Source organism: Zeus faber (genome assembly GCF_960531495.2).
Source record: "Zeus faber genome assembly, chromosome: 14".
In the NCBI taxonomy this organism is placed as follows: domain Eukaryota; kingdom Metazoa; phylum Chordata; class Actinopteri; order Zeiformes; family Zeidae; genus Zeus; species Zeus faber.
Window position 1 is genome coordinate 10,567,214 of NC_137200.1, and position 25,828 is coordinate 10,593,041.

The following is a 25,828-nucleotide window of genomic DNA, read 5'->3' on the forward strand; positions in this document are numbered from 1 at the left end:
CCCCCAAGTTTGAGTCTGACTCTGCCATGTTCTGTTGGGATAAGACCTTTCCCTTCTTCTCGGTGACTGTAATATTTTAAGCCTGTGAGCCACTGAAGCTGCTCCTCGTTTTCCTCCTTAGATGAGGAACAGTGAGTGCTGTATCATCCTTCATCTCTCCTGCACCTACTGTATACTCCTTACAGGAGTGGTGGTCTCCATTTCATTACATTACATTTAGCCGATGCTTTTATCCAAAGCGACTTACAATTATACAAACACCGACGGACGCAGCCATCAGGAGCAATTAGGGGTTAAGTGTCTTGCTCAAGGACACTACAGCATGCTAGCAGGAGGATCGAACCAGCTTTATCTTGTACGGTCTCACCAGGCTCCTCTCCCACCACATCTAGGACAGCATTGTCATTCTCAGGGCTGGAATTATTTTCTCCTTCACTATTATTTGAAACAGTTGGAACGGGCTCCTCCCTGGGCTCAATCTGTCCCTGTCCCACTGTCTCCTCTGTCAGCTCAGACTGAGCTGCTGGAACAAACTGCAAGTTTCTCCTGGTTCTGGGTGTGTCCCCATGCAGTGGTCTTTCCTCCAAAAACCCCCACCCCCAGGACAGGCTCTGGCTAGGTGTCCTTCCTTTCCACAACCAAAGCACTTGGAGGTCTCAGATGTGACAAATACCACATTATCAAAATCCTCAATCCTCCATTTAAAAGGAATTAAAAAATCTTCACTTCTATTGTTTGATATCATCTGTACCTGTCATCTCTGAGACGACATGGGCAAGTTCGGGTGATTTACATCCAGATTTTTTTTTTTTTTTTATTCCTAAAACAACCTTCCCATGGTGACAGTTCTTTCATTAACAATTTACCACTAATACAAGGAGGAATTTTCCATATAATAACTTTTTTTGGAGGAGTAGAGAGGGGAGACACTGGAACAAGGTTCCCGTTTACAACAATTTCCCTTTCAGAGAGAGAGAGAGAGAGAGAGAGAGAGAGAATATTTTCTTTTTTTTTTTTAGTCTACCTTGACGTACTCGTTTGAGAACACTGTATGTGTGAGTACATGTTAGCCTTGTGTTTATGGTATGTATGTAGGGATGACAAATTGACGCAAACTGTACGACTGTCCTCTAGATACAGTGAGAACATGTAAGCGCGCTACACTACTTTCCAGTTTTAAGTCACAAACTTGTTTTTGTGTTGTGCTTGAACAATGATTCCCTGGCGCACAAGACTACATTACAGTAAAACGTACACCCTGCGGAGGATACGACATATGGTCATATACGTAATCTCTCACTGCTACTGAGATCCAGGTGTGTGCTGTTGACTTGGAAAAATTGAGTATATACAGAATATACTGTGTGTATATATACATATATATATATATATATATATATATATATATATATATATATATATATATATATATATACACTCTGTGTAAATATATACCCTATATACCTTATTTATATATATTGTCTCTGGATGGGCTGCAGACGCACCAGGGTAGCCTCCACAGGCTCACGCCCTTCGGTTTTTCAATGTGATACTTCAGTTAAAAAAAAAAAAAAATGTATTCTGATTTGCCTTTTTCATCATGGGGTATTGTGTGTCGATTGATCCCAATTCTAGAACACTGGGTCTAATTGGACTTGCGTTGTGTGTCAGGGCTGCAGGATGTTCACCTCTGCGAAGGCCTTCGACGGGCAGCAGTACTCCACCCTGAAGAGGCAGTGCCTGCAGAGCGGCCTGCTGTTCGAGGACCCACGCTTCCCGGCCACCGACGACTCCCTCTTCCACCAGGGAAACAGGATCGGCCGCGTGGTGTGGAAGAGGCCGCGGGTGAGTGTGTCTTTTGTTTGTTTTGTTTGTTTTTTTTTCTTTCACCGTATTCTAGATCATGGATTTCATTGACTGACAGACAGATTCCAAAGTTCGCCGTTTTGCTAAAGTGGTGTTTGGCAAAAAAGAGTGAGGTATGATCATCCAAGATAACGCCCCCACCCACTAATGCAATAAAACCATGTCTTCACACAGAGGTTAGGCCTCTGCTGGGCAACTGCAGCAGTATTGTGTGCATCAGAGACAGAATCCATTTATTTGGCCAAGCCAATTTTCATATGCAAGCAATTTGTCCTGAAGATTTTTGCATTATTGTACAGACAATTTGCATAAAAGAGAAAAAAAGAAATACACAAAAATTGCCAAATATACAAAGAAATATAAATAATAATAAGTATAGGGGGAAAAAAAAAAAAAATATATATATATATATATATATATATATATATAAAAACAATACTGAGGTGGACAACTAATGAGTCTGTTAACTGGTTCACTCTTTGAAGACAGAACCTCATTCGCTTGACTGACAGATGAAGAAACAACAAACAAACAACTTAACACTCGTCGGGAACACTTCATATACACACCACAATGCAGAATTCTAACCCCCATAAGGAGTGCTGTCATTCCAACTCCGTTCAATTTATTACAGACCAACCTCTTTGGCGATATCAGTACCGGTAAGAAACAGTTAGCTTCTCCAAATAGACGGCAGAATCATTTGACTGTTTGAACTAATTAGGTATAATTATACTTGGGAATACTAGGGAATTTTATTTGTAGCATAATTTTGAATATACATTATGTATGTAGATTAAGTTTTGTAGCTGACACTCCATCAGGGGGGAGGAACTGTCCGTTGGAGGAGCTCGCTCGGGTCAATTATGTCTCTCTCTCTTTTTCTCATCCTCACATACACACACATACAAGGACACATACACGAAAACACACATATACGGACACACACAGAGGCACATAAGCACATGTGAGCGCTGCCGCCTCGCTTAACTCAGCAGGCCTCTTGATAGGTCTACGCTCTCCTTCCGCATGCATAGCGCTGCAACATCAACCAGCGGCTATCGCCATGGAAACTGGGTCACACAGATTGTACGTTTCAGTCTCCATGGTGATTCCAGGCCAGCAGTTTTTGTTTTTTTTTTCCTCCCCAAATTTTTATATATTTTTTTTTTCGTGTCCCTTTGCGCTTATCACTAGCAGAGCTAGAGCGGAAGGGAAACATAAGGAGCGGAAGAATTAAAGCCCCTCTTGGCGTCATGTCGGCAATTACCTTTTTTTTTGAAGGTGGTTGATGTAGTGCCGTGGCAACTGAGCCCCGGGAGATATGAAAGCTATAAATAGCCCAGGTGAGAAGTTTATGTGCGCTAAACACGCTACAATGCAAAATACAGAAAGCTCTGATGTACAGTACACACGAGACGGAAAGAGGAACCTTTACAAAACACCTTTTGAACAGTGCTGGGGATCGGATACAGACAAATAAGAGCGTTGCGAGTCCCTATATAGCAGCCATGCTCAAATGCATCTTGGCTATATTTATGCCCGTGATGAAGGCCCCCTCTCTCTCTTGCTCTCTCTCTGACTCTCATGCTACAGCCCTCCCGCCTCCCTTTGTCCCCAGTATCCATCTCCCCTCTTTATATTCGTTTGGGGTTATTTATATCTTTGACTGACAAGCATAAAACGCGTCGGCTATTAATTTGCTGACCCAGAGCTGGCTTCGCTATTCTTCCCCAGGAGGGGACGGGGCGGGGGCCACTTCCCGGCTCCAGCAAAGGATCCGCTTCATCACCGCCCAACATTAAGCGGCTCGCGACGTCACCAGAAATCACTGGTGTTTTGTTTATACAATTATTACATCATCCCCATATCGCCATTATTTCAGATAATGGTGAGCATAGCATACATTCGCCCCCCCCCCCCCCCCGTCAACCGTCCATATATTCATACATACATGCGTCCAGGGCGATGTGTTGAGGCACCGTTGCAATTTTACAACAAGTGTCTCTGTGCACTCCAAACTGCATAATGTGTGGGTGTTTGTGTGCTGCTGTTCAAGATACGCCCCTCACCCCTCGCCGCACTGACATTGTCCTGATGGATGGGGTTTTGGGGGGGTCGTCAGGATGCCGGGTGGCAGGTTCTCGGCAGCAGGAGGACCAGTTTGAGGCTTTACCTGCAGCTTCTGCACCATATTCTATACATTGCTCTCGCTGTCTGGAAGGCCTGAGCGGGATCGATAGTCTGTTACTTCTCATAACTAAGCCGATTCTGGGTGCCTATGCAAGGCCTCAAGTAGGGAGCTCCTCTTGTCCCCTCCGCCCGCAAATTTATTCAACTCACATGCACATTTTTAGTGCCACATACTCACTGCTGAGTTGGGGGAAAAATAAAACAAGTGTAGAACATGAGACCGGTCTTCCTTGTTGGGAACACTCTCTCGCCGTCATGGTTGCCCCCCCGGTGGTGCTCTGCTTTTTTGCCAAATCAGCACATTACTGACCTTGGTTTGGTACCGTTTGTGTGTCTGTGGTGTGGGTTTGTGTGTGTATGAGTGTGCCGCGTCCTTGCTGCACAAGCTTGTGTGTGTGTCAGAGCATGCCTACGTCCTGGTGCCCACACACACACACACACACACACACGCCGTAATCTCTATCCTTGCACATCACAGGATGCCAATATGCTCAGGATGTTGAACTGTGAGTCTAAGAGAAACACTTTCACAGCAGGGGTGTAGCTGTAGACAAAACTTCAGGGTTCAGTGATTACTTCTGCAGAATTTGTGTCACAGTTTGGATGCATTTTCAGTGTATTGCCATGTTATAAACAGTCCATCGGCAGAAATGTCTCCCACATTTTGGATTGAAACGTCTCTGATACGCCAGTTAAAACTTGTGGGTGTACACTGTTGCAGCTTAAATCACGAACAATTTTTAGTACACCATGTTAGGATGTCAGTGTTTTTAGTATTTTAGTATGTCCACAACCATAGTATACATAAATTAGTTTGTGAAGTACCAAGACACAACACTGTCTGCAAATCATTTAGCTTTCTGAAATAGTTAAATTTTATACAACACTGCACTGCCAGAAAATAAATTGTTGCGTGAAATAAATATGCCATTGTTGGCCCTGGAGCGTGACTAGGGGTGCAATGGATCACAAAACTCACGGTCCGATTGTATCATGCTTTTGAGTCACCGATTGAATCATTTTTCGGATCAGCAAAAAAAAAAGGACAAATATTGCTTTCCATTTACTCTGTAAAACACTTAAAGAAAGGAACTTTTGCTCATAGTCTTAAACGAAAACAACATTCAAGATGTCCAATGTTTGAATACTAAATATATAAAATATTCAATAATCAATTGTTAAATTGAAGTGCAATATGAGGCACGCATGAAACCTTCTTCCTTTAAACATCGTAGTGAATTAAAAAATATGATAAGATCTGCCCCCAGTAACTACATTTAATTCCAATAAGTAACCAGTATCATGTTCAATTTCTCTTTATAACAAACCAAATTTCATGAAAATCGGTTCAGAATTAAAGGAGTTACAGTCGATTTTGTAGAGAAGTCTGCATCTCTCAACACACATCGTATTTGTTTACTAGCGGATCTCGACCGCTCCAATGTGGCGGACGAGCAGACGCATAGCGGTGACAGCTCATTCACAACATGTCGTAAAGTAGCAGCAGCATACCGCGATGTACCATAAACCAATCATTGCGCTTCAGAGTAAAACATAGCACGCATCTATCACGCATCTACAGCGGCAGTAAAACTGTATTTCACTATGATGGTGAATTTTGCAATTAATCTGCGATTCACATGGGAGCCGAGTGGGCAACATTAATAATATAATATGACAAATCATAGAATACTTCTGTACTTCTTCTGTATTTCTGTATTATGCAATGTTAAAGCTAGACAGTATATAGGTAGACACCTCCAGGGAAGTGGTCGTCATCAGGTCCGGCCCAGGTTGGTCGGATTGGTGGATAGGTGGTCGCTGCTGGTGTCTCCGGGCTCCATGACCATAGCACAGCAACAGCCTCCATACACACACAGCAGACTGGACCCCCCCCCCCACCCCGTCAGAGAAAGAGAAGGGGGTTAACATCCAGACATCATGCTAACGGTGCTAAGGCTCGAAGGCAGGGTGAGAGGCAAGCTAACAGGACGGCAATGTTTAACCAAATGCAAGACCAAAAATTAGGTTGGGCGTTCTAGAATACTGGGGCACGGAGTGAGAATGCTCTGGAGCCTGCAGACTTTTTAAATCTCGAAATTGCTAAAAGACCAGCAAGTGTTTAGTGCCAGGCTGCCGATGGTACGTAAAATACCACTAAGTCAGTAAGATAGGAAGGTGCTTGGCCATGTAGTATTTTATAGGCAAGTATCAAAATCTTAAAATCACATCTGAGGTAAACCGGGAGCCAGTGCAAGGTTGCCAGTATTGGAGTAATTTGGTCAAGCTTTCTAGTCCCGGTCATTTGGTTGATTCATGCTATAACGTTTTGTACTAACTGGAGGCTTTTAATACTAGTCATTAGAACGCCAGAGAGCAACACATTCAAATAATCTAGAAAGAACAACACAGCCAATGCTTCTGGCGAACTTGCGTTACATGGAAACCATGTGATTCAAAATCCTTGATGGGAGGCTCACGTATGCTGCAATTCCAGGCATTTCCAAAAAGGGGTACTCATTTGATAATGTTCAATGAAGGACTTTTTGTCCTGGAGATGCCTGGGCAAAACGAGAGAATTCTATTCCCAATTTTGCATTCTCAACCTATTTGTCACACATCCCATTCTCTCTGTTTGAGGATAGCAGCAAACATGATGAGACCGATTAGCCTAAGGTGCCACCCTGTGGATTATCTCTTTATAACCCCTGGCAAAGCTAAAAACCAGTGTATCTAAACACCTATGATGTGTAAGAAAAGAGCTTATGTATGTATGTCCTAAATCTGTGTATTGACGTTCCTTGTATAAAGTAAAATGCCTTTGACACCCAAAGTGTAGGATCCCTTTAAACATTACCATTAAAAAAGAGAAAGAGACCGACTGCTTTTTATTGCTCTCTGAGATAACTCTCGGTTTTGCTCTGGTCAAAGGCGCAGAGGATGGCCGCAATATCAGCATTTGTTTCTTTCTCAACATTTGAGCCTTTTTTTCCAGGTATTGGTGGCGAGTGATATTGTTATCCAGAATCTAACAAGCTAACAGATTACCTTTCTTCTCTTGTTTGCGTTTCTCATCATTTCTCCTCATCCAGACGTCTAAATTACATTCCATCTGCCGTTAACTGACAAGCCTTTTAATTTCTCCTTTCGGGAGTACTGAAAATATTTTGTTTATTTTCTTCTCAGTTGTGATGTTGTTGATTTAAAATTTGAATCTGACTCCATCCGATACCAGTTCTGAGTTTTCCTGTAGCAAAGTACCATCCCACCTAATTTTAGAGCAGTCCAACTTCAAACCATTACCATAATCCATTTGTACATTTAAAGGTAGAGAGACATGAGGGAAGACATATCGACAGACTAACCAATCAAGGCCTGATATCATTGGCTGAAATATTTGAACAATTCTGATATTAAAGACCATTGTTTAGGTAAACACATTCAAAGATAAAAACGTGAAGGAAATACTGAAAGAATTCCTCTCTGCATGCGCACACAAACTAAATTACAGATTTTGGAGAACAAAGGCTTCTCCAGCTGCGGGTCACTCCATCTTGAAGAATGGAGTTATGAATAAAAGTTGTTTATTGTAAAAGCTTTGTGGGGGTTTTCTATGAATGTTTATGTTTGGGTGGGTCCAGATGACACTTAAAAGCAACAGAAAAAGCTCAAAAACTTCACTTTTGTGCTCTTCAACTTATTTTTTCCTCTGACTCCATAGCCTGTATGTTTTTATCTCTCAATTGACCGATGGATTTATCAAACTAGCCATGCCTCTGTATTGACTCACGTTTAGGTTTCAAGGTAGGTTGAATTAATAGGTAAGAACACACTGACCCCACGCTGTAGAACACTGTCATTAACATGTTTAGTAGTTCCAATTAATTGCAGACCTAAGGGGTCTGTTTGTGCAGTCAATGCTCCCACTGCAACCGGGTGAAGTAACACCGCGTGGCAAGCGGCCCAGATGAAAAGGTGTGACTCTCCATTTCCTCACCTCCTAAGCTGCCATATTCGTCTTTTCTGCATCTCCTTCGGTGTAGCCGATGGGCTGAATCTCTCTCTCTCTCTCTCTCTCTCTCTCTCTCTCTCTCTCTGGTGTCACCAGGAGCTGTGCGAGGACCCTCACCTGTTTGTGGATGGCATCAGCGCACATGACCTGCACCAGGGGCAGCTGGGAAACTGCTGGTTCGTGGCAGCGTGCTCCAGCCTGGCCTCGAGAGAGTCCTTATGGCAGAAAGTAAGTGTAATGTAAATGAGTGTGAGACTAAATCCTTGTACATTCATTCAGTAGTCAACCGGTCAGCTAGGCGTCTTAACCGCAGATCGCCTGGTCGGCGCTCTACAAAAGTCTGCCGAAATGGTCCGTCTGAGCTCCTTGTCCTCGTTCTTGTCCCAAACAGTGGAGAAAAATGCTCAGACCAGAAAAGAGATGTCCAGCACTATTTCCATCGAGATGTTATCGTTTGGTTATCTATAACCAAAATAAAAGCTACTTCCTTGAAAGTTGGAGGACATTCAGACCTAGGCCGAGCACATACCCCCAATTGCTTTTGGACCATTTCTTGTTTTGTTTTGTTTTGTTTTTACATCTGCCACAAGCCCTTCAGCTCACTAGTCACAATTACCTTTAAATTCCCTACACAAGGGAGGTGCCAATGCACCAGCAGACTCCACCCTCATCCTCGTTCCTCTGGGTCACCAGAGACGGAGGGACGGATAATGCAGTAGGCACCCTGGGAGATACATCATAGAGACATACACACACACACACACACACACACACACACACACACACACACACACAAGCTGCGTGTATCTCCGTCACCCTCACAAGGGAACCCGTCTCTAAGAGCTCTGATGCAGGTTGTTTGTCAAACAGAGGAGAGGAAGGATAACAGCTATTTCTCTCTCCCTCTGCTTCGCTCTCTTCCTCTTTCATCTGCCCTCTCTCTCTCTCTCTCTCACTCTCTCTGTCTCTCAGAGAAAACCCCCATCCCTCACATCCGTGCTTCAACAAATTGCAAGGACACTTTTTTTTTATTTTTTTTTACGTTTTTTTAATGTGTTATTTTGGTTTATTGAAAAATTTATTTGGATCTTAGGAGATTATGAGTGCGGTGCAGAAGACCTTTGAATAAATAAGACATGTCACAGCGATAAAAGAAATACTTCTACAAAAAAAGCATTTTTCCTTCTTCACAATCATGTACATGCAATATGGACTGGAATTCATATTAGTAAGGACACTAGGAAAGCAGCAGTCTATACAGTCCAATCACACCTAGTAACAATGATCAGAATTTCTCGTATTGCAATGTAATCAATGTAAATTCAGTGTTGCAGTGGGCTGCAGGGAAAGCTGTATTTTAAGAGTAGAAGATATGACCTACTGTGGTAGTCGGTCAGTATTTCATGTGTTTCATGGGGAGAGGTTTTCACCTAGAAACATTTAATTCCCAAACAAAAGTAAGCCAGCCCCATAAAAAAAACCACAAAAAAAAAACAAAGGGTCTGAGGTTCCAATCATCCAACGCGTGTTTCTTCCAAGCAAGCGCCTGTCTTTGTTTAACCGGCGTCCCAGTTAGCTCGAACCTCAGTCTTCCGCCACTAAAACGACCAAGCAGTCGACGCTCTCGGGGTTGCAGCCCTCCTCGAAGGCGAACAGGAAGTACATCACCTTCCTCACCTGCGCCAGCTCGGCTATCCGCTCCCCGAGCTCCAAGGCGTCTGCCTCGTAGCGGTGCACCACGTCGGTGCCGGCCACGTGGCCCTGGCCCGCCTTCCAGAAGACGCCGGCGGGCTCCAGCAGCTGCCGCGTCATCAGGTGGGTGAGGTCGGGCGTCCAGAGCTGTGAGGTGGCAGTGATGGTCAGGCGGCCCGCCTGCTGCAGCCGCACGTCCCAGCGTGCAAAGTGCAAGGTCTGCACCGGGAAGTCCAGCCGGTAGACCGCCTCATTGGGGCGCAGCAGGCGCTCGCCCTCCTGCCGCCGCTGGCCCCGCTGCTGCAGGGACTGCACCCGCAGCCGCATCACCTCCGTCAGTTGCTGGTCCGGCCGGAACGGCAGCACCAACTCGGCAGACATTCCTCGGGCGGGTGACGACAGCATTGATGGGATCAGTGTTTTTTTTTTTTTTTGGTTGTTTTTTTTTTTATCCAGCGTCTCAGCTTTCAATCTCTCCCGAAAGTCTCTCTCTTTCCTGCTCTCTCTCTCGCTCGCTCTCTCTTTCTCTCTCTCTCTCTCTCTTGCTCTCTCTCTCTCGCTCTCTCTCTCTCTCTCTCACACTTCTGTAGGCGTCCTACTGAACTACCTCAAGCCTCTCTCCTCCTGGATTCTGTCTTGCATTTGTCTTCTGCTACTCTTTCCCTCTGGTTTCTAGTGTGTGTTTGTAACTGTGTGTCAGGATCAACCTGCTGGGTGGGGGGACCTCACACCACGGTGGTGAGAGGAGGCTCTAGGCAACCAGGAGAATCGCCTGGCGACCTCTGCGGCTGCAGCGTTCGGGGACGGCCCACCCGAGGGATCCATGCACCGTAGTGTTTTTCATGAATTTGTTCCTGCTCAGGTTTCATCTGCCTATTTACAGAGTCTCTCTGGCGAGAGAGACTCTGTAAACAGGCAGAGTGAAAGAGTGAAATTAAATGCGCCGTCAGAACTTGTCAGTCTTGTTTATAAATCAGTTTATTTTACTCATTTCCTGTTAGGGCTCCCTTGTTTTGTGTTCATCTGTCAGCTCCGGCCTGCGAAGGCAGTTATCTGGGTGCATTCATTATTCCAGAAGCTTTCTGCATTTTTGTGGTTATGGTGCCGCTTCATCCCATCGGCCCCCAGTGTCTCTGAGGACGCCACACACCGCACTTGACTCATTCACCTCTCTGCTATGAAGATACTATTACACCCAGTCCTTTTATCTCTAGACGTCTGGCCTCCACTGAGCCGTATGCAGGTGTCGTAATGTGCCCGCAGTACCGGGAGTTAGATGATGCCACAGCGTATTCACACTGAACGACGACCAAATGAATTGTCTTCTTTCCTGAGATGGTCGAACATTCTCATTCTTGTTCAGCCCTCTGCAAAACTAAATCAAGAGCATCGAAGTTTAAGCTTGCTGTTCTGGAAATGGATGATACAATTTACATCTCATTTTCTAAAGGCCGGCAAAGTTTGCACACCGTATGAATAACAACAAGTGTGCGGCAGCCTCCACAGCGGTCATGAAGCGGAAACAGAGGAATGCGTTTTACATTTATGTATGAATGCTATTGCTTTTTTTTTTGACTCATGTATCTAAAGGATAAAAAAAAAAAAAAGTAATTTAAAAAGAGATGCGCTCTTTTCGGTATACCAGTAAGTGTAGGCTACCCCACATACACACACACACACACACACACACACACACACACACACACACACACACACACACACACACACACAAACTGTGTGTGCAATGAATACGAATATGAGTGTCACCGGCCACCCAACAGAAATCTTGTTGATTTGTTGAAGTTTACACTGTATATTTGAGGTACCACCCTAAAGTTACCCTATCCAAGCCACCCTATTGTCCTGTAGCCCTCCAGTCAAGATGATTTGGTCATCTGCGTGTTTCCTGGATTTGATGGAGGTCAATGTTTTCTCTGTTTTGAAAATGTAGCCGGTTGAACATTGATTGACAGCAATTTGCAAAGTGATGAAAATCTGCATTGGAAATAAAATAAAAAAAAAAATTGCTTAATAGTTGATAGTAATAATAAGTGCTACAGCTGAACCGACTGTACATCAGCAGTCACACAGTTAAAGGCGTTATTCTTTTCTCCTCCTCTACCCTTCCTTTTCGCCTACCGCCTCGCAGGTCATTCCGGACTGGAAGGAGCAGGAGTGGGACACAGAGAAACCTGAGTCGTACACGGGAATCTTCCACTTCCGTTTCTGGCGTTTCGGGGAGTGGGTGGACGTGGTTATCGACGACCGGCTGCCCACCGTGGACAACCAGCTGGTGTACTGCCACTCAGACGACAGCAACGAGTTCTGGAGCGCCCTGGTGGAGAAGGCCTACGCCAAGTCAGTGGCATTAGCGTATTCTGGAGCTTTGAGGAAGAGCTGCATCTGAAAGACACTAGATATATTGTAGCTTCACATTGGAATCAATTTCTCATCGGGCATCAAATCTTCAATCCCTGAAAATGAATTTTTGTCATTAATAGTCAAAACAACTGTACATCCGTTATTGTCAGGGAGGCCTTCAGTAAGGAGATGCAACATGAATGGAGTTATGGTGTGGGTTTTATTTTTTAAGGGTAGAAGAGATTGAAATTCTTCTGAGGTTGAGAGGTCTGTGCGTGTCTGGTCCAGGTGGAACCCAAAGAGAAAAATCCAAATACAACCAGATGTAAAAATAAAAACACATAACTTTATCTAAATTAAAAAGTAGCCCTCTTTGTTGAAGTACTCACTATAACTAATTAAATACACCGATATCAACCTAAGATAGATGAGGTGTGTTGTAATATGCATGACATCTGACATTTCAATGCCCAGCTTGTACCTAGATACGTTTGGTAGCTCCGTCTCCCTATTCCTATTTACTTTTAAAACTATTATTAAGACGGCAGAGCCCAGTGTTTCTATCGGGTTCTATGGAGAGGTATTGATATTTGAACTAGCAGTACCTCCCTCCCTCTTGACCACTGAACATACCAGAGGGTAACTTTAAGCAGCTTCCAAATTGTCTGGGCGAAAGTATGATTTCAACAGACGATTTTAAGTTAATGTACTGTATCTAATTACTACCCACCTTTCAACATGGTCACTCCCACACCTCATTTTCGCCCCCGCCACCACAGGGTGTATGGTTCCTATGAAGCCCTGGATGGCGGGAACACGGCGGACGCCCTGGTGGATTTCACAGGGGGCGTTTCGGAGCCCGTGGACCTGCTGGAGGGCCAGATGGCCACCGACGAGGTGGCCCGCAACCAGCTGTTTGAGAGAGTTCTCAAGGTCCACAACAGGGACGGTCTCATCAGCTGTTCCATCAGGGTAGGAGCGCCTCCCACCTCCAGTTACCCAGAAACCACTGCTGCCTGGCTCCCCTCTGCTACGCTGTTCCCAAGACAGGGTTCCCTTACTGTAGCCATCAGAGGGCAGGCTACTACTACTACTACTACTACTAATACTACTAATAATAATAATAAAAAAAAGTTTTATGATAATAATAATAAATAAATAAAAATATATGGAGTCCCCCTCCATCACTGGAAAGAAGCGTTTCAAATTGAGTTTAAATTCAGTATTCTTTCTCATCAGGATTGGTTTAACATTTCCTGCAGTGGAAAAAATCATCAGGTAGAAAATTTTAATGAGTGTAAGGGTGACTCTGGCAGGGCCAGACTGTTTGTATTTTAATTTGTTAAATAGAACAAGTTCCTCCAAAGATCAGATTTACCACAGTGAAACAGGTGGTAGTTAAACCTAAGCATCTGTATGTTGGAAAAAAAAAAACAATTAAAGGGCCGGTGCCAGGCAGAAACTCCCTAATTCTTTACCTTAAAGGTGCAATGAGTAACATTGGACAAATAACGCCCACTACAGGAAGCCGTAGAAACTACAGCATCATTGCCATATGTGATGCTACTCCACGCAGAGAGGTCTTGCTCCTCCACGCAGAGAGTACTGACTGGCATTGATCGACAGTCACCACAACTTCAATGGTTAATTCGTGCACATCGAACACATGAAATACTACTTACCTTAATATAACTTTTAAATAATGATTTTCAGACTTCTTTGTATCATAATTGGCAATCAACCTTTCATTCTACGTAAGACTGAATCCCTAAAATAAGCCACTACCAACAAATAAGAGATGAGGTTTATTTGTCCCTGGCCCAGATCCTCTGTGTGTCTTAGGATGACGGTCTCTCTTTATCTGCTGTAACTGAAAGCAAATAAAGATCATTTTGAAGTGAAACAGCGTAGCTCTAGAGTAAAAAAAAAACCCAGATGGAGGGCCATCACCTCAAAATACCAGCCTGTTCTGCTTCCTTTGATTCTTTGACTCCTCATACGTCAGTCATAATCGGCTCTCAGTCGACTCCAGGAGAATGTCGAGCTCCGAGTTCTGGAGCGAACTGTGGCGCGTGGAAGCAAATTGAGTTGAGACAGACTTTTATGGATGGAAGTACCAATTTTCGCCCCCCGAGATGACTCTCTGCCTCTCTTTTTCCACATTCTCTCTATAGGTTTTGAAGCCATTAATTTAAAACTGCTGCATCACCCTCATTTGTTGTCCAATCACATAGGCACACCTTTTTTTTTTTTGTGTTTCCCAGGCAACCACGGTGGAGGACATGGAGGCACGGCTGGACTGCGGCCTGGTGAAGGGCCACGCCTATGCAGTGACGGACGTGCGGAAGGTGCGTCTGGGCCACGGGCTGCTGGCCTTCTTCAAGTCGGAAAAGCTGCAGATGATCCGCATGAGGAACCCCTGGGGAGAGAAGGAGTGGAGCGGCCCCTGGAGTGACAGGTAACATCAGCCATTGCCACTGCAGGCCGTACGGCCCGACTACAGTCTCACCACCTTCTGCATTTCACTTCCACGGCAGCTTCATGCGTTGCTAAATACCGCTGTTTGTGTAGTAAAAACATCAATTGACAAAACAGTTTTAAACAAACTCCTTTAAACATAACAATTTACTCCCAATTTCTCACAACAAAAAAATGTACTTTAGGCTTAGTGAAAGGGATGGATTCCACAAGTGTTTTGGTTCAGATAAAATGGTTTCAGTTTTCCAAATATAGAGACAATTTTCCAAATATAGAGTTTGAATAATACAGTAGACCTAGGGCTGGATATGATTTAAAAGTGCTTAACTTTTTTACAGTTGCTAAACAGTAGTTTCAATGCCAATTTCCTTATTAACCCTTGAAGTGGAAATGGGAGGAAATGAGGCCACAGTAGGGACACGAGGGATCGAGGGCAAGAAAGACACAGCGAGCAATGGGAAAGTATTCTCGATCGCTTTCCAGAGCGAATACCAGGCTCCATGAAACCAACTTAGAGCAGCGAGTTGTGCTCATAATGGCGCCTGAATTATTGACGAGGCTGAGAGAGAGAAAGAGAGAGAGAGTGGGGGGGGGGAGATGTTATTAAACCGAAGTGTTTTCTTATCGGCCTCTGTCTCACTCCTTCAATCAGTCTCTCACTCCCCTGTGCTTGTTGAATAATTAATTTGCTTTTTAATAAAAATACATTTAAAAACAACTCAACGCTGTAAACGGTTTCTGACACTCCGTTGAGATGCGGATCGTAAACAAGAGAGCCATGAACATAGCAAACGTTTCCCCAGTGAGTCAAGGACACGCAATGGGAATCAGGCTGTTTGAGTATTAAGCTCATTGGCCCACTAATTATTATTTCTTAAGACGTATTCCCTTTTTTGTCTGTAATTTTAAATTACACTTTTTTCTTTTAAGAAATAACTGAATAATTATGACTTATTTGTTGTCTTAGCCTCAACAATCGCATTGTATTTTTGAGGAACTTGAGTGACGTAAACGTGTTGAGTTACAATGTGTGTTAGTAGCGGCTATTTAATGTCAAAATATTCTGTCATTATTTTCTACTCATTGGCCAAAAACAGATTTTGTGTCCATTTATACGCAGTATTTGTGTGTGTTGTGTGCGCGTGTGCGCATGTGTGCATGTGCGCGTGCCACCACAGCTCGGAGGAGTGGAAGAAAGTGAGCAAGAGTGAGAGAGAGAAGCTGGGGGTCACGGTGCAGGATGACGGTGAGTTCTGGTGAGTAAAAATAAATAAATAAATACATTTAAAAAGCCACATGACCGGTGAAGAGTCAACGTGAGGGACTTGAGTCCAGTGGTTCGATGGTAGTCAAAGCCGGAACAGGAAGTAAAATTGGTTGGTAACCAGTTGCCCCACCCCCCACCACCACCATCGCAGGATGACCTTTGACGACTTCTGCCAGTACTTCACCGACCTGATCCTGTGCCGCCTCATCAACACGTCCTACCTGAGCATCCACAAGACCTGGGAGGAGGAGGTGATGAGGGGCACCTGGCTGCGCCGCCAGGACCCGCTCCGCAACCGCGCCGGGGGCTGCATCAACCACAAGGCCACCTTCCTGCAGAACCCGCAGGTGAGGGGGAGAGCGGCCTAAAAAAGTCAGTAGTTGTGGATTTGAATCGATGAGGTCTTGTCTGATTTATCCATATATTTAATTTCTGATGTTATAAAACCCTCAGATTATAATGCTGAACCTGATACTTACCTTCACACTTACCTGCGACGCTTACCTGTTTGAGATGAACCACAACTTACTTTATACTTTGTAGAGAGAAATCCAATAAAATACTTGTGCTTATCCGTGCAAAGTTGCTGGGTTGATTTATTCCAGTTCCTAATCCCCCCCTTGCTATCTGACCTTAAGGAAACTGTTCTAACTGCAGTTCATCAGATAATGTAGTTCATACCCCTTATCTTGTTTTACCACTTACCAGTGTTACCAGGTAACACTTACCTGTGCTCTCCACCAAATAATATACTAATACAAATAATATTACAGTACTTACCGTTATGCCTACCTGCAATACTTTATTGGATAAGAGAGAGAAGATTTGTCCAAAAATCCGTTTTGTTTTTTTATTTTGTAAATAAATTGTCCTTTAAAGTGTCAATTTCAATTATCTGATACCTGCAGTGAACCCAGTTACACTTGTCCAGTGACATAGACGTTTCACAGAAGCGTACCACACACAGAGAAGGAGAGAGTTAGAAAGTTGGAGAAAAGAACAGGAAACAAACTCACATTAGGACCGAGGTAGAACTTCCGTCTTCAGGAAATTGAGTCAACTTGAGCGTGTGTTGAGTCACACGCTGTTGTTACTCTTTTTCATAGAATTCAGATATCGATGAAGTTAAGAATTGGTAAATGCTCCACGTTCCAACTCATAGTCGAGGAGTAACGCTCATTAACAATAGCTTCTTGAATCAATCTTTATTTATAGAGATATTTATTTTGAATTAAATAAACTTTTTAGTTTAAGTAAAACAAATGAAAAAAATGTTTTTACTCTAAAAATCCATTTTTTTTTTTTTTTTTTTTTTTTTATTATAATCACAAGACTGTTAACTGGATTTGTTGATCAGCACAACCCTGTGGTACAACTCAGGAGTGGGGGAAAAATAGATGGCTCAGTACGTGGGTGGAGCGCAAAAAAAACAAAACATGGCAGGCTTTAATTCTGCTGGTAGTTGAATTTGATCCAAGCAGAGACGACGATGCCAGTTGAGGGGGGGGAAAGCTGTTTTCTGAATGTGTTGTCAATCTGTTTGCCATCCTGTCAGTCAGTCTGTAAGCGTCTGTGTATCCTGCATACATCTTCTGGTGCTGGGATTTTCCACTTCCACTTCCATTTTCCATGATCGAGTGTTAAAAATAACAGAGATTGTCTCAGAAAATTCACTTTTGATTAGAATCAATGCTGTGTGATTACAACTTGGCACCAGAGGATCACCTGGTCCTGAAGATGTTTTGAGGCTGTTTGTGCTGACGCTATCTTTTTTCCTTGACATTGGCCCCCTCCTCCCCCCAGTACGTGTTTGACGTGAAGAAGGTGGAGGATGAGGTGCTGATCTGCTTGCAGCAGAAGGAGAAGAGAGCCACACCCAAAGAAGGCAAGGGAGAAAACCTGGCCATCGGCTTCGACATTCACCGGGTAAAGACACAAACACATACACACACACACACACACACACACACACACACACACACACACACACACACAGGCGAACACCACACCATATTAAGACTTATAGGGTTTAGTATAGGGTTTGTTCCCAGGAATACCTAACCTTAACCAACATTATAGTTAGTACTGTATGTACTGTGGAAATAGCAAAAAGTAGTGCTGAGTAAAATGTGATCATGCCTATGAGTATAATGTTGCGTGTTACAATGTTACTTAAAGCATCAAAAGTACACTAAGACACATGTGAGAAGAATGTCAGTTTCCTCTTTTTGAAAAGGAGATTGAACATCTATTTTTGAGACTTACACGTTTACCCCACTGGACTGTGTTTAAGCACCGTGAGAAGCCGCAGCAGAGTGGTACGTTTCTCAACAGTAAAGCATTCAGCGAGGTTGGTTATAAATAATGAGAAACAGCATTTTCATAGGGCCTGGGTTAAATCATAGCAAACCTAGCATTTAAAAATGTCATCCAGTTGTTCAAATTTTGGAGATTGAACAAATAATCTCAAATCAAGTCCTTATGAATAGTCAACAGTGCTGGAAAAAGCCATTTGATTCATTATTGTCTGTCTAAACCCTGTGGTGTGTGACTGTGTTTCCCTCCGCCTCCCGTGCAGGTGGAGCTGAACAGGAAGTACAGGATGCACACGGCCCAGCAGAAGGTGGCAGGCTCCATATACATCAACTCACGCTGCGTCTTCCTCAGGAAGGAGCTCCAAGAGGGCCGCTACGTCATCATCCCCACCACTTTTGATCCCGGGCAGCAGGGCGACTTTCTGCTCCGCGTCTTCACTGATGTGCCTTCAGACTGCAAGTAAATATTACGTTCTACAATTAAATATAATATATATTTTTGATATATATAAGTGCCCTCTTCCAACTCCAATATCATCATTTAAAAAAAAAAAAGTTCAGTATGACTTATTATAGTGAGAAACCTATCTTGAAATTGACTGACAACTATGTTCTCAAATATGGGTTACCTGCTTGACTGTCACGTGACTAGGTCGTTCATGACCGGAAAATAGAGATTGATGAATCACAATTTCAAACAATGTAAAAAAATAAATGAAACGACCAAATAATGTGAAAATAATGGTTTTTTTTACAAAATAGGCGTTAAACAAAGGTAGAACTTTCAAAAATAACCTTACAGAAATAGGTTAAACAACTTATTTAAATGAAATGAACATAAAACAAACTTAAAAATGGTATAGTTAGAATAATACTAATATTATAATAATAGTAATAATGTTCTCACGATACAAAGTCGCAGCTATACCTCCACAGTATACAGTGTTCAACCTGCTAATCTTACCTGGAAGCTTGAATCAAACATCTTACGCGCCCCCCTTCCGCCCTCCAGAGAGCTGTCCCTCGATGACCCCCCCCAGACGTGCTGGACGGGGATGTGCGGCTACCCTCAGCTGGTGACTCAGGTCCATGTACTGAACGCTGAGGGACTGCAGGGCCAGGACTCCAACGGAGGTACCTCGGATGCGGGGTGCTGCGTTAAACAAAATTCCTGTTTTATCTCCACAGTTCAGCAAATGGCAGTGCAAGGTTGCTTCTGATTGGTCGGAATCCTCAGAAAAAACACCCCTTGTTTATCCGTATTGCTGCCACAACGACTGCCTTTCGTTATATAACGCATCCCTTACAAAAATAAAACAAAACTCTTGAACCTACAGAATAAAAAATGTTGCATTTGATGCAAGAAAAACAAAAAAAAACAAAAAAAACAACAACAAAAAAGCTTTTGCAATTTGAATATTGAGCTCCTTCGAGTCACAATATGAAAACGATTAATCGGTTAATTCCAGTGATCGGATTTAGATATTCCTGACACGCTCTCCTTTAACGCCCCACCCCCCCTCTCTCTTTTCTCTCAGAGAGATGCACTACCTCGACCCCCATAGGAAAGACAGCTGACCAGGCCACAAGGTCTGAGATAGGTAGAATAGATGGATAGATGTAGTGAAATGGCTGTTGATACTGTAGCATTAGTTTGTAGTGTACTCTCCGTTCCCCCAAAGTACTATTGACCTTTAAGGCCATTACACACCATGCACAATTTCTTTGCATGTCAATAATAATATTTTAACTTATTATGCATTCATTGATACATACAACCCTGCGTATCGACAGAAGGTTCATAATTCAGATCGCTTGTTCGTTTTTGTGTCTTGTTATTTAACAAAAGTAGAACCTGGTCATCACTTAATGTTCACTCTATTTCTTTTTGTTTTTTAAGGACCAATATGATTTATTTACAAAATCCTGTTGCGTCGCTAGTGTTAATATATTGGACGGGTCAAATTTTCCTATTTATATGATTTGCAATTTTGTGTCTGTTATTTGCGTTCTTGGTGCATAACCGCTTTTAGGGGACAGAAAAATTTCATCTAAAAGACCATTGAAGCAACATGCAAACGACCTACCCGTGAGTACCGAGGCCTCACTCCAGAGTCCGGCATAAATACAGTAGAATTATGCATAAAAAGGAAAGAAACTAGTGCCTAGTGAATGTTGATAACGACATGCACTAACCCTAAAGAGCGGAGAAGTAGGCAGAATATGTTGGCCTGCAAGGTGTCCAGAAGTGGAAAGAGTCATTTATTTTTGTCACAGACTGTGTTACAGTACTGACTGTTTCCACCAAGCATTTCCACCACTTGGCTGGACATGAAACACATGCAATTAGCAAATGTGTTGAATCCCGGTTAGTTGGGAGTAAAAGTCAAATGCACACTTGCCTTACGGCTAATCCCTAACCCAGTAACGACTCCGTGCGTTCCTCCCATAGCCTCGGATCCCTACGTCATCATCACCTGCGAGGGTGAGAGGGTGCGCTCGCCAGTCCACAAGGACACCCGCTGCCCCAACTTTGACATCAAGGGCCTGTTCTACCGCAAGAAACCCAAGGACGGCATCCACATTGAGGTGAGGAGAGGCAGGGCTTATTTAGGACAACGTTATTTACTCACCGTATCATCCTGAGACATAAAAGGAAATACTTAACTGCAGCCTGTGTGCATAAACTTTGACACATCGTTATTACACACAGTAAATAAACATGATATCACTTAATTTCTTCGGTAACAAACATCTGGACAGCCCATAATGGCTCCATCTCTAACTGTATTCTTTTGGGAAACCATCAAGTTCTCCATCACAGACAAAAGACACATTAACATATTGCAGCCGCTTTTGCCTAGTAACATAACCAGCGAGAAAGCTGGTTCTGTTCATTGGTAAGTTTATGTAACTGAGGTTCTGATTTACTTAGTATTGTTTAATAATTACCTGATGAAGTGAATGATTCCATTGTTCACCCACTCCCTAAATACTAAATGCAATAAATGGTTAGGGTTAGGGTTAGCCGGTGCAAGTGATCCTATGTTACTGTCGTTTCTATACAAAATTTATAAAAACACAATTGCTTGGCAAGTGGAGAGGGGCTATAGTTTTTGGAGAGAAGGGGTGGGGCTCCGCTGGCAAAGCTGGAAAAATAACATAAGTAAAGACAGAATCATTGTTTCTTTCAATACGCTATATTCCAAGACTTTCAACTTTTCTGCCAAAACCACACCTACTCTTAGTTTGTGGCTAATCCATAAGGTTATTTAGTTAAAAACTCCTACATTTGATACTTTTTTTAGCTGGCATGTTTCCACTTTATTTGCGTTATGCATGTGCTCCTCTATATGCTGTTTCCATTGATGGTGGCGGGGTCCGCCTTTCCCTGCAAGAAAGCACTGATCGGACCATGTGCAAGAAGTGAAAGGCATAGCGAAATAGCGAGTTGTAACCTGAGTATTTTGAAATGGAAATCGTGTGGATCTAATGGATTCCTACTTTAAATTTGTGTCTTGTTTTTTTCTCAATCTCCTCTGATCTATACGTTTACAGACCTGCCAACCTGCATGCATTCTGTGTACCAACCAGGCAATTCTTGGCCAAAATATGCAGGTTGCATCACTACTTAAAGGTTGAATTATACTGAAACTTGGTGCCAGTCCCATTTTATTGAAACTGACCGTTCCAGGTTGTATTTTATTTTATTGGAACCCAGGGAGAGTTTCATGTTCTTTTATTCTTCCATAGTGAATAATGATCAATAATAGACACACAGTGTCAAAATCAGCAAATTTCACTGTTGTGGTAACTGACAATTGCAGCGGTACTCCGTATGTGCAGCTGTCCGATCACGTAAGTGTGATCAGATCACGTGATGTATTTGTCAATGACGTACAGCTACACAGATATACCCAATGAGACCAAATTATAAGAAAATTTGGTATATGTATGTATTAATATAATGGTCTTTAATGGTCAATGTTTTATGATGAACCTACAATTAAATGAAAATCAGAATCGGCCAAAATCGGAACAGGCAATTGGAATCGGCCAAGAAAATTGCCATCGGCGCATCTGTAGTTGGTAAACATGCGTTTCAAGGGGCATATCCTCATGAGATTAATTTGTATACTTTATATAGTTAACCGTAGTAGCTCACATACGATGTGAGCGGCCTTGTTTCGAGATGACAACGGTGTGAATAACTGATGGAGTCATTTAGCTGCACGTAGACTCCCTGTTCCTCTATCGTGGTACTCAAAATATTTTCCCAAGGTGGTCAGGTCTGTGTTTCATCCTTGTTATTAAAAAGAGGCGTTCTTAACGTTATTTCAGAATACAGTAGAGCGATGCAAGTCAAGTTTACGCTTCCGTCATATTTGTTGTTGCTTCGTTGTTTTACAGGGTTTTTTTCTTTCCCTAATTGCTTTCTCTTTCTTTCTCTCTCTCTCTCTCTCTCTCTCTCTCTCTCTCTCTCTCTCTCTCTCTCTCTCTCTCTCTCCAACCTCGCTTAAATCACTTTTATTTCCATCCGTACTTCGCATCGTCCTTTCCCTCATGGATGGAGTCTTGTGATTTATTCCACGCAATCTTTTCATCTCTTTCCTTCCATTTTCATCTCCATCCCGCCCACGCACACATGCACGCATGCACGCGCGCTCCCTGTGACTGGCCGGCAGATCTACAACAAGAACGTAATCATGGACACCTTCCTGGGTCAGGTGACCCTGTTCAGCGACCCCAACGAGCGGCAGGAGCAGCACACGCTCCACCTGCGTGACAAGGGCAGTCGGCAGGACAACGACCTCCCGGGGACGCTCACCGTGCGCCTCATCACGTGCACCGCGCTCACCAACATCTGAGCGACGCGGTCACTTCCGTCTGTGCCGGAGCCACCGCCGCTCCCCTCCGCTCCTCCGCCAAGCAACGCCAACTACGGAGCTCTGTCGTGCTCTCTCTCTCTCTCTCTCTCTCTCTCTCTCTCTCTCTTTGTCTATCTCTGCCTTTCTTTCTCTTTCTCTCTGTTGTCCTTTTTTATTCCCCCAGACTATTTTTCACTTTGGCAAAACACACCTGTTACACACACAGACACCCAGACATACACAGTATATTATCTGTATACTGACATAGTCGGAGAGAATTTGACACGAGTCAAACAGAATTCCATGTATACACACACACGCATACACAAATATGCCCTTGCACTCTCTCATGCATGTGCCAGTGTCTACAAGGGCTATGCGCTGCCTTAAGACTGAGTCTGAACCCACCCCCATCCCCCTGACTCCCCCACGGACCACCACCGGTTGTGTCCCGAAGAGACTCTCTTTCTCTGTCTCTGTCTTTCTCTCTTTGTCTGTTTTTTCTACTTTGCCCACTATTTCCACCCCCCTACCCTCGCCCCCACCGTCATTATCATCATCATCATCATCACAACCATCGTCATCATCATCGCTGGAATCTCTATTTTTTTGCAGCCTGGCGCATCTTTTGCCTCATCGCTGGGAATCCAGCTGCCGACGACTCTGAACAAACCCTGTCCCCCGACACGCCCAGCTTAAAGAAAAAATGTCTGAAACGGAAGAACTGACTCTTGACACTCCCCCTCCTCCTCTTAGCTTGGCAACTGGTGCTCCCTAACCTCGTATCCCTCTCACCAGCCCAGCCAACCCCATCCCACATCCCTTCCACCATTTCCCACCCAGTGGAGAGCGCCGCTCCACCCTGGCATAACCTACCAAGTGCTTTTACAGGACCAAAGACAAATTGGGTCGTCCCCCCCCTACAGTCAAGCTCGGACCGCTTCGTATTGCGGCCGCCATCCGATTCCATCAGAACATTGTCTCTTGAAACGGAAAACAGCACTGCCTGTTGCTTCCTGCGACGTAAGATCCTCGGCCTTGGCCAGAGAGACCTTTCATGACCCCCCCCCCCCCTCTACTTTCTGTGGGTGACGTAGAGCAGGTGTGTTTTTGTGTCTGTGTGTGGAAACTATCAGACAGTAAACGAGTCCTTCGAAAAGAACACACTCCTTGCACTTTATCAGGTTCCAAGGTGTGTGTGTACTGTATCCATCCATTGGGGAATGAGATTGAAATGGGGAAGAAGGAGAAAACGGAGCAGAGGAAGAAGAAAGGGGAGCGTTCGGGAAGCCCCCCGCGCAACCACGCGTTCCTCTGCAGCAAACTCCAGAAGCAGTGTTTTGGGTGTTACATCAGACTTTCAACTTCTTTTTTTTGTGTGTTTGGGAGAAAGAACAGGTCGCTTTTACAATGCAGTCTGCCTGGGAGAGCTTTTTTTTATGGTTTGTTTCCTTGTTTGTTTCTTTTGTGCAGGCCATCAACCCCGTGTTCACGGGCTCCTTAATCCGTTCGGGGGGGGGCAGGGCTTCTAAAGTGAAAGCCCACGGACCGTACTACACACAGCATCGCTTTGTTTAAATTTTTTTTACAGAAGTGCAATACGCTTGCAAGGTTGTCGCACACCGTTGTGTGGCCGGTTTCTCTCCGCTTTGATCATTTCTGGGTTTTCACAAGCGTTGGGAAAAACCAAACAGAAAAACCACACGCGGTGCGTAGCGTTCATTCAGAATTTATTTTGAATGTAATGATAAGAGTTTCCCTGGACCGTTTGACTTTATCAACAACCATCCAGTCAGATTTTTACTCTTCTTGCTTTTTTATTTTCATTTCTATTTCTTAAAGCACCTTTCGTCATTACTTGAAATATTTCACATGTGGCATCTTATTGTCACATTCCTTTTGTGTACAGTGGATTTATAAACGTATGTTGCATGTTTTTTTTTTCCAATATGTTCATGGCCTTGTACTGTACTATTGTATTGGTAGATATACATATATCTCTATATTTAGTATGTCTAATGCAAAGGTGTTGGTGGGGGCCGGGCGCTAGTTTTTGAGCAAACAGTATGTCCACCGTGCTGCATCCTGGCAAAACGGATTTGACGCCGTTATGTCTCACAGACACATCCACAAAGCCTCTGTCATTGGTCGACTATTGTTAGTGGCAGTCACTGACTTCTATTTATTTCAATATTTTTCTTCTCATTTTTGTGTGTGCGTGTGCGTGTGCGTGTGTGTGTGTGTGTGTGTGTGTGTGTGTACACACACGATAGAATGTAATCACAATGAGACTTGTCAGCCATGCCTCATCCAACTGTCTCACTCCTTCATATGAAACTAAAACACAGCCCGAGCACCTGATGGACAGAGAGTGAACGTAAGATCAAAACTTTATCAATAGAAAATAACAGATTTTTTTGGGAGGGTGTGGTCAAGATTCCAGAATGTGCCACACAGCTGTTGCAAAAGCTCTTGTCACCGATTGCGACTGTCGTAATCCAGAGGCCGGGTCAATCGTTGCCAATAACATGCACAGAGGTTCTCAAGTATTTGGACAGCGACAAAAGGGGGAGTTTGCGGCTTTGTTATTCTCTTTATTTGCGTGTAAAATGACACAATGGCTTCTAGGTGTGAGCGCAGGTGGGCAGGTGTGAAGGCTGATTTGCGCTCGACGTGTCCGCGCGGCCAAAATGACGTAGAGAAAGAGAGAGGCGCGTACGTTCCCCCGGGGGGGGGGGGCGGTTGTTCTCCGGGCCGTGCGCATTCCAAAACGTTC

General features: G+C 43.8%; 2 protein-coding genes across 2 annotated transcripts; one reads left to right on the forward strand and one right to left on the reverse strand.

Annotated features, from left to right (window-relative positions):
• Positions 1-1,680: 1,680 nt before the first annotated feature.
• capn5b (calpain 5b) lies at positions 1,681-23,052 on the forward strand (the record flags this gene model as incomplete). The annotated part of the gene is given in 14 exon segments (XM_080013356.1): positions 1,681-1,845; positions 8,168-8,299; positions 11,913-12,121; positions 12,904-13,096; positions 14,389-14,582; positions 15,781-15,858; positions 16,021-16,216; positions 17,673-17,795; positions 18,448-18,644; positions 19,197-19,318; positions 19,725-19,748; positions 19,751-19,774; positions 20,637-20,773; positions 22,870-23,052. Coding segments are annotated over 14 exon segments (1,977 nt in total).
• ompb (olfactory marker protein b) lies at positions 9,656-10,144 on the reverse strand (the record flags this gene model as incomplete). The annotated part of the gene is made up of 1 exon (XM_080013755.1): positions 9,656-10,144. One exon carries the CDS (start codon positions 10,142-10,144, stop codon positions 9,656-9,658), a length of 489 nt encoding a protein of 162 aa, XP_079869881.1.
• Positions 23,053-25,828: the final 2,776 nt, after the last annotated feature.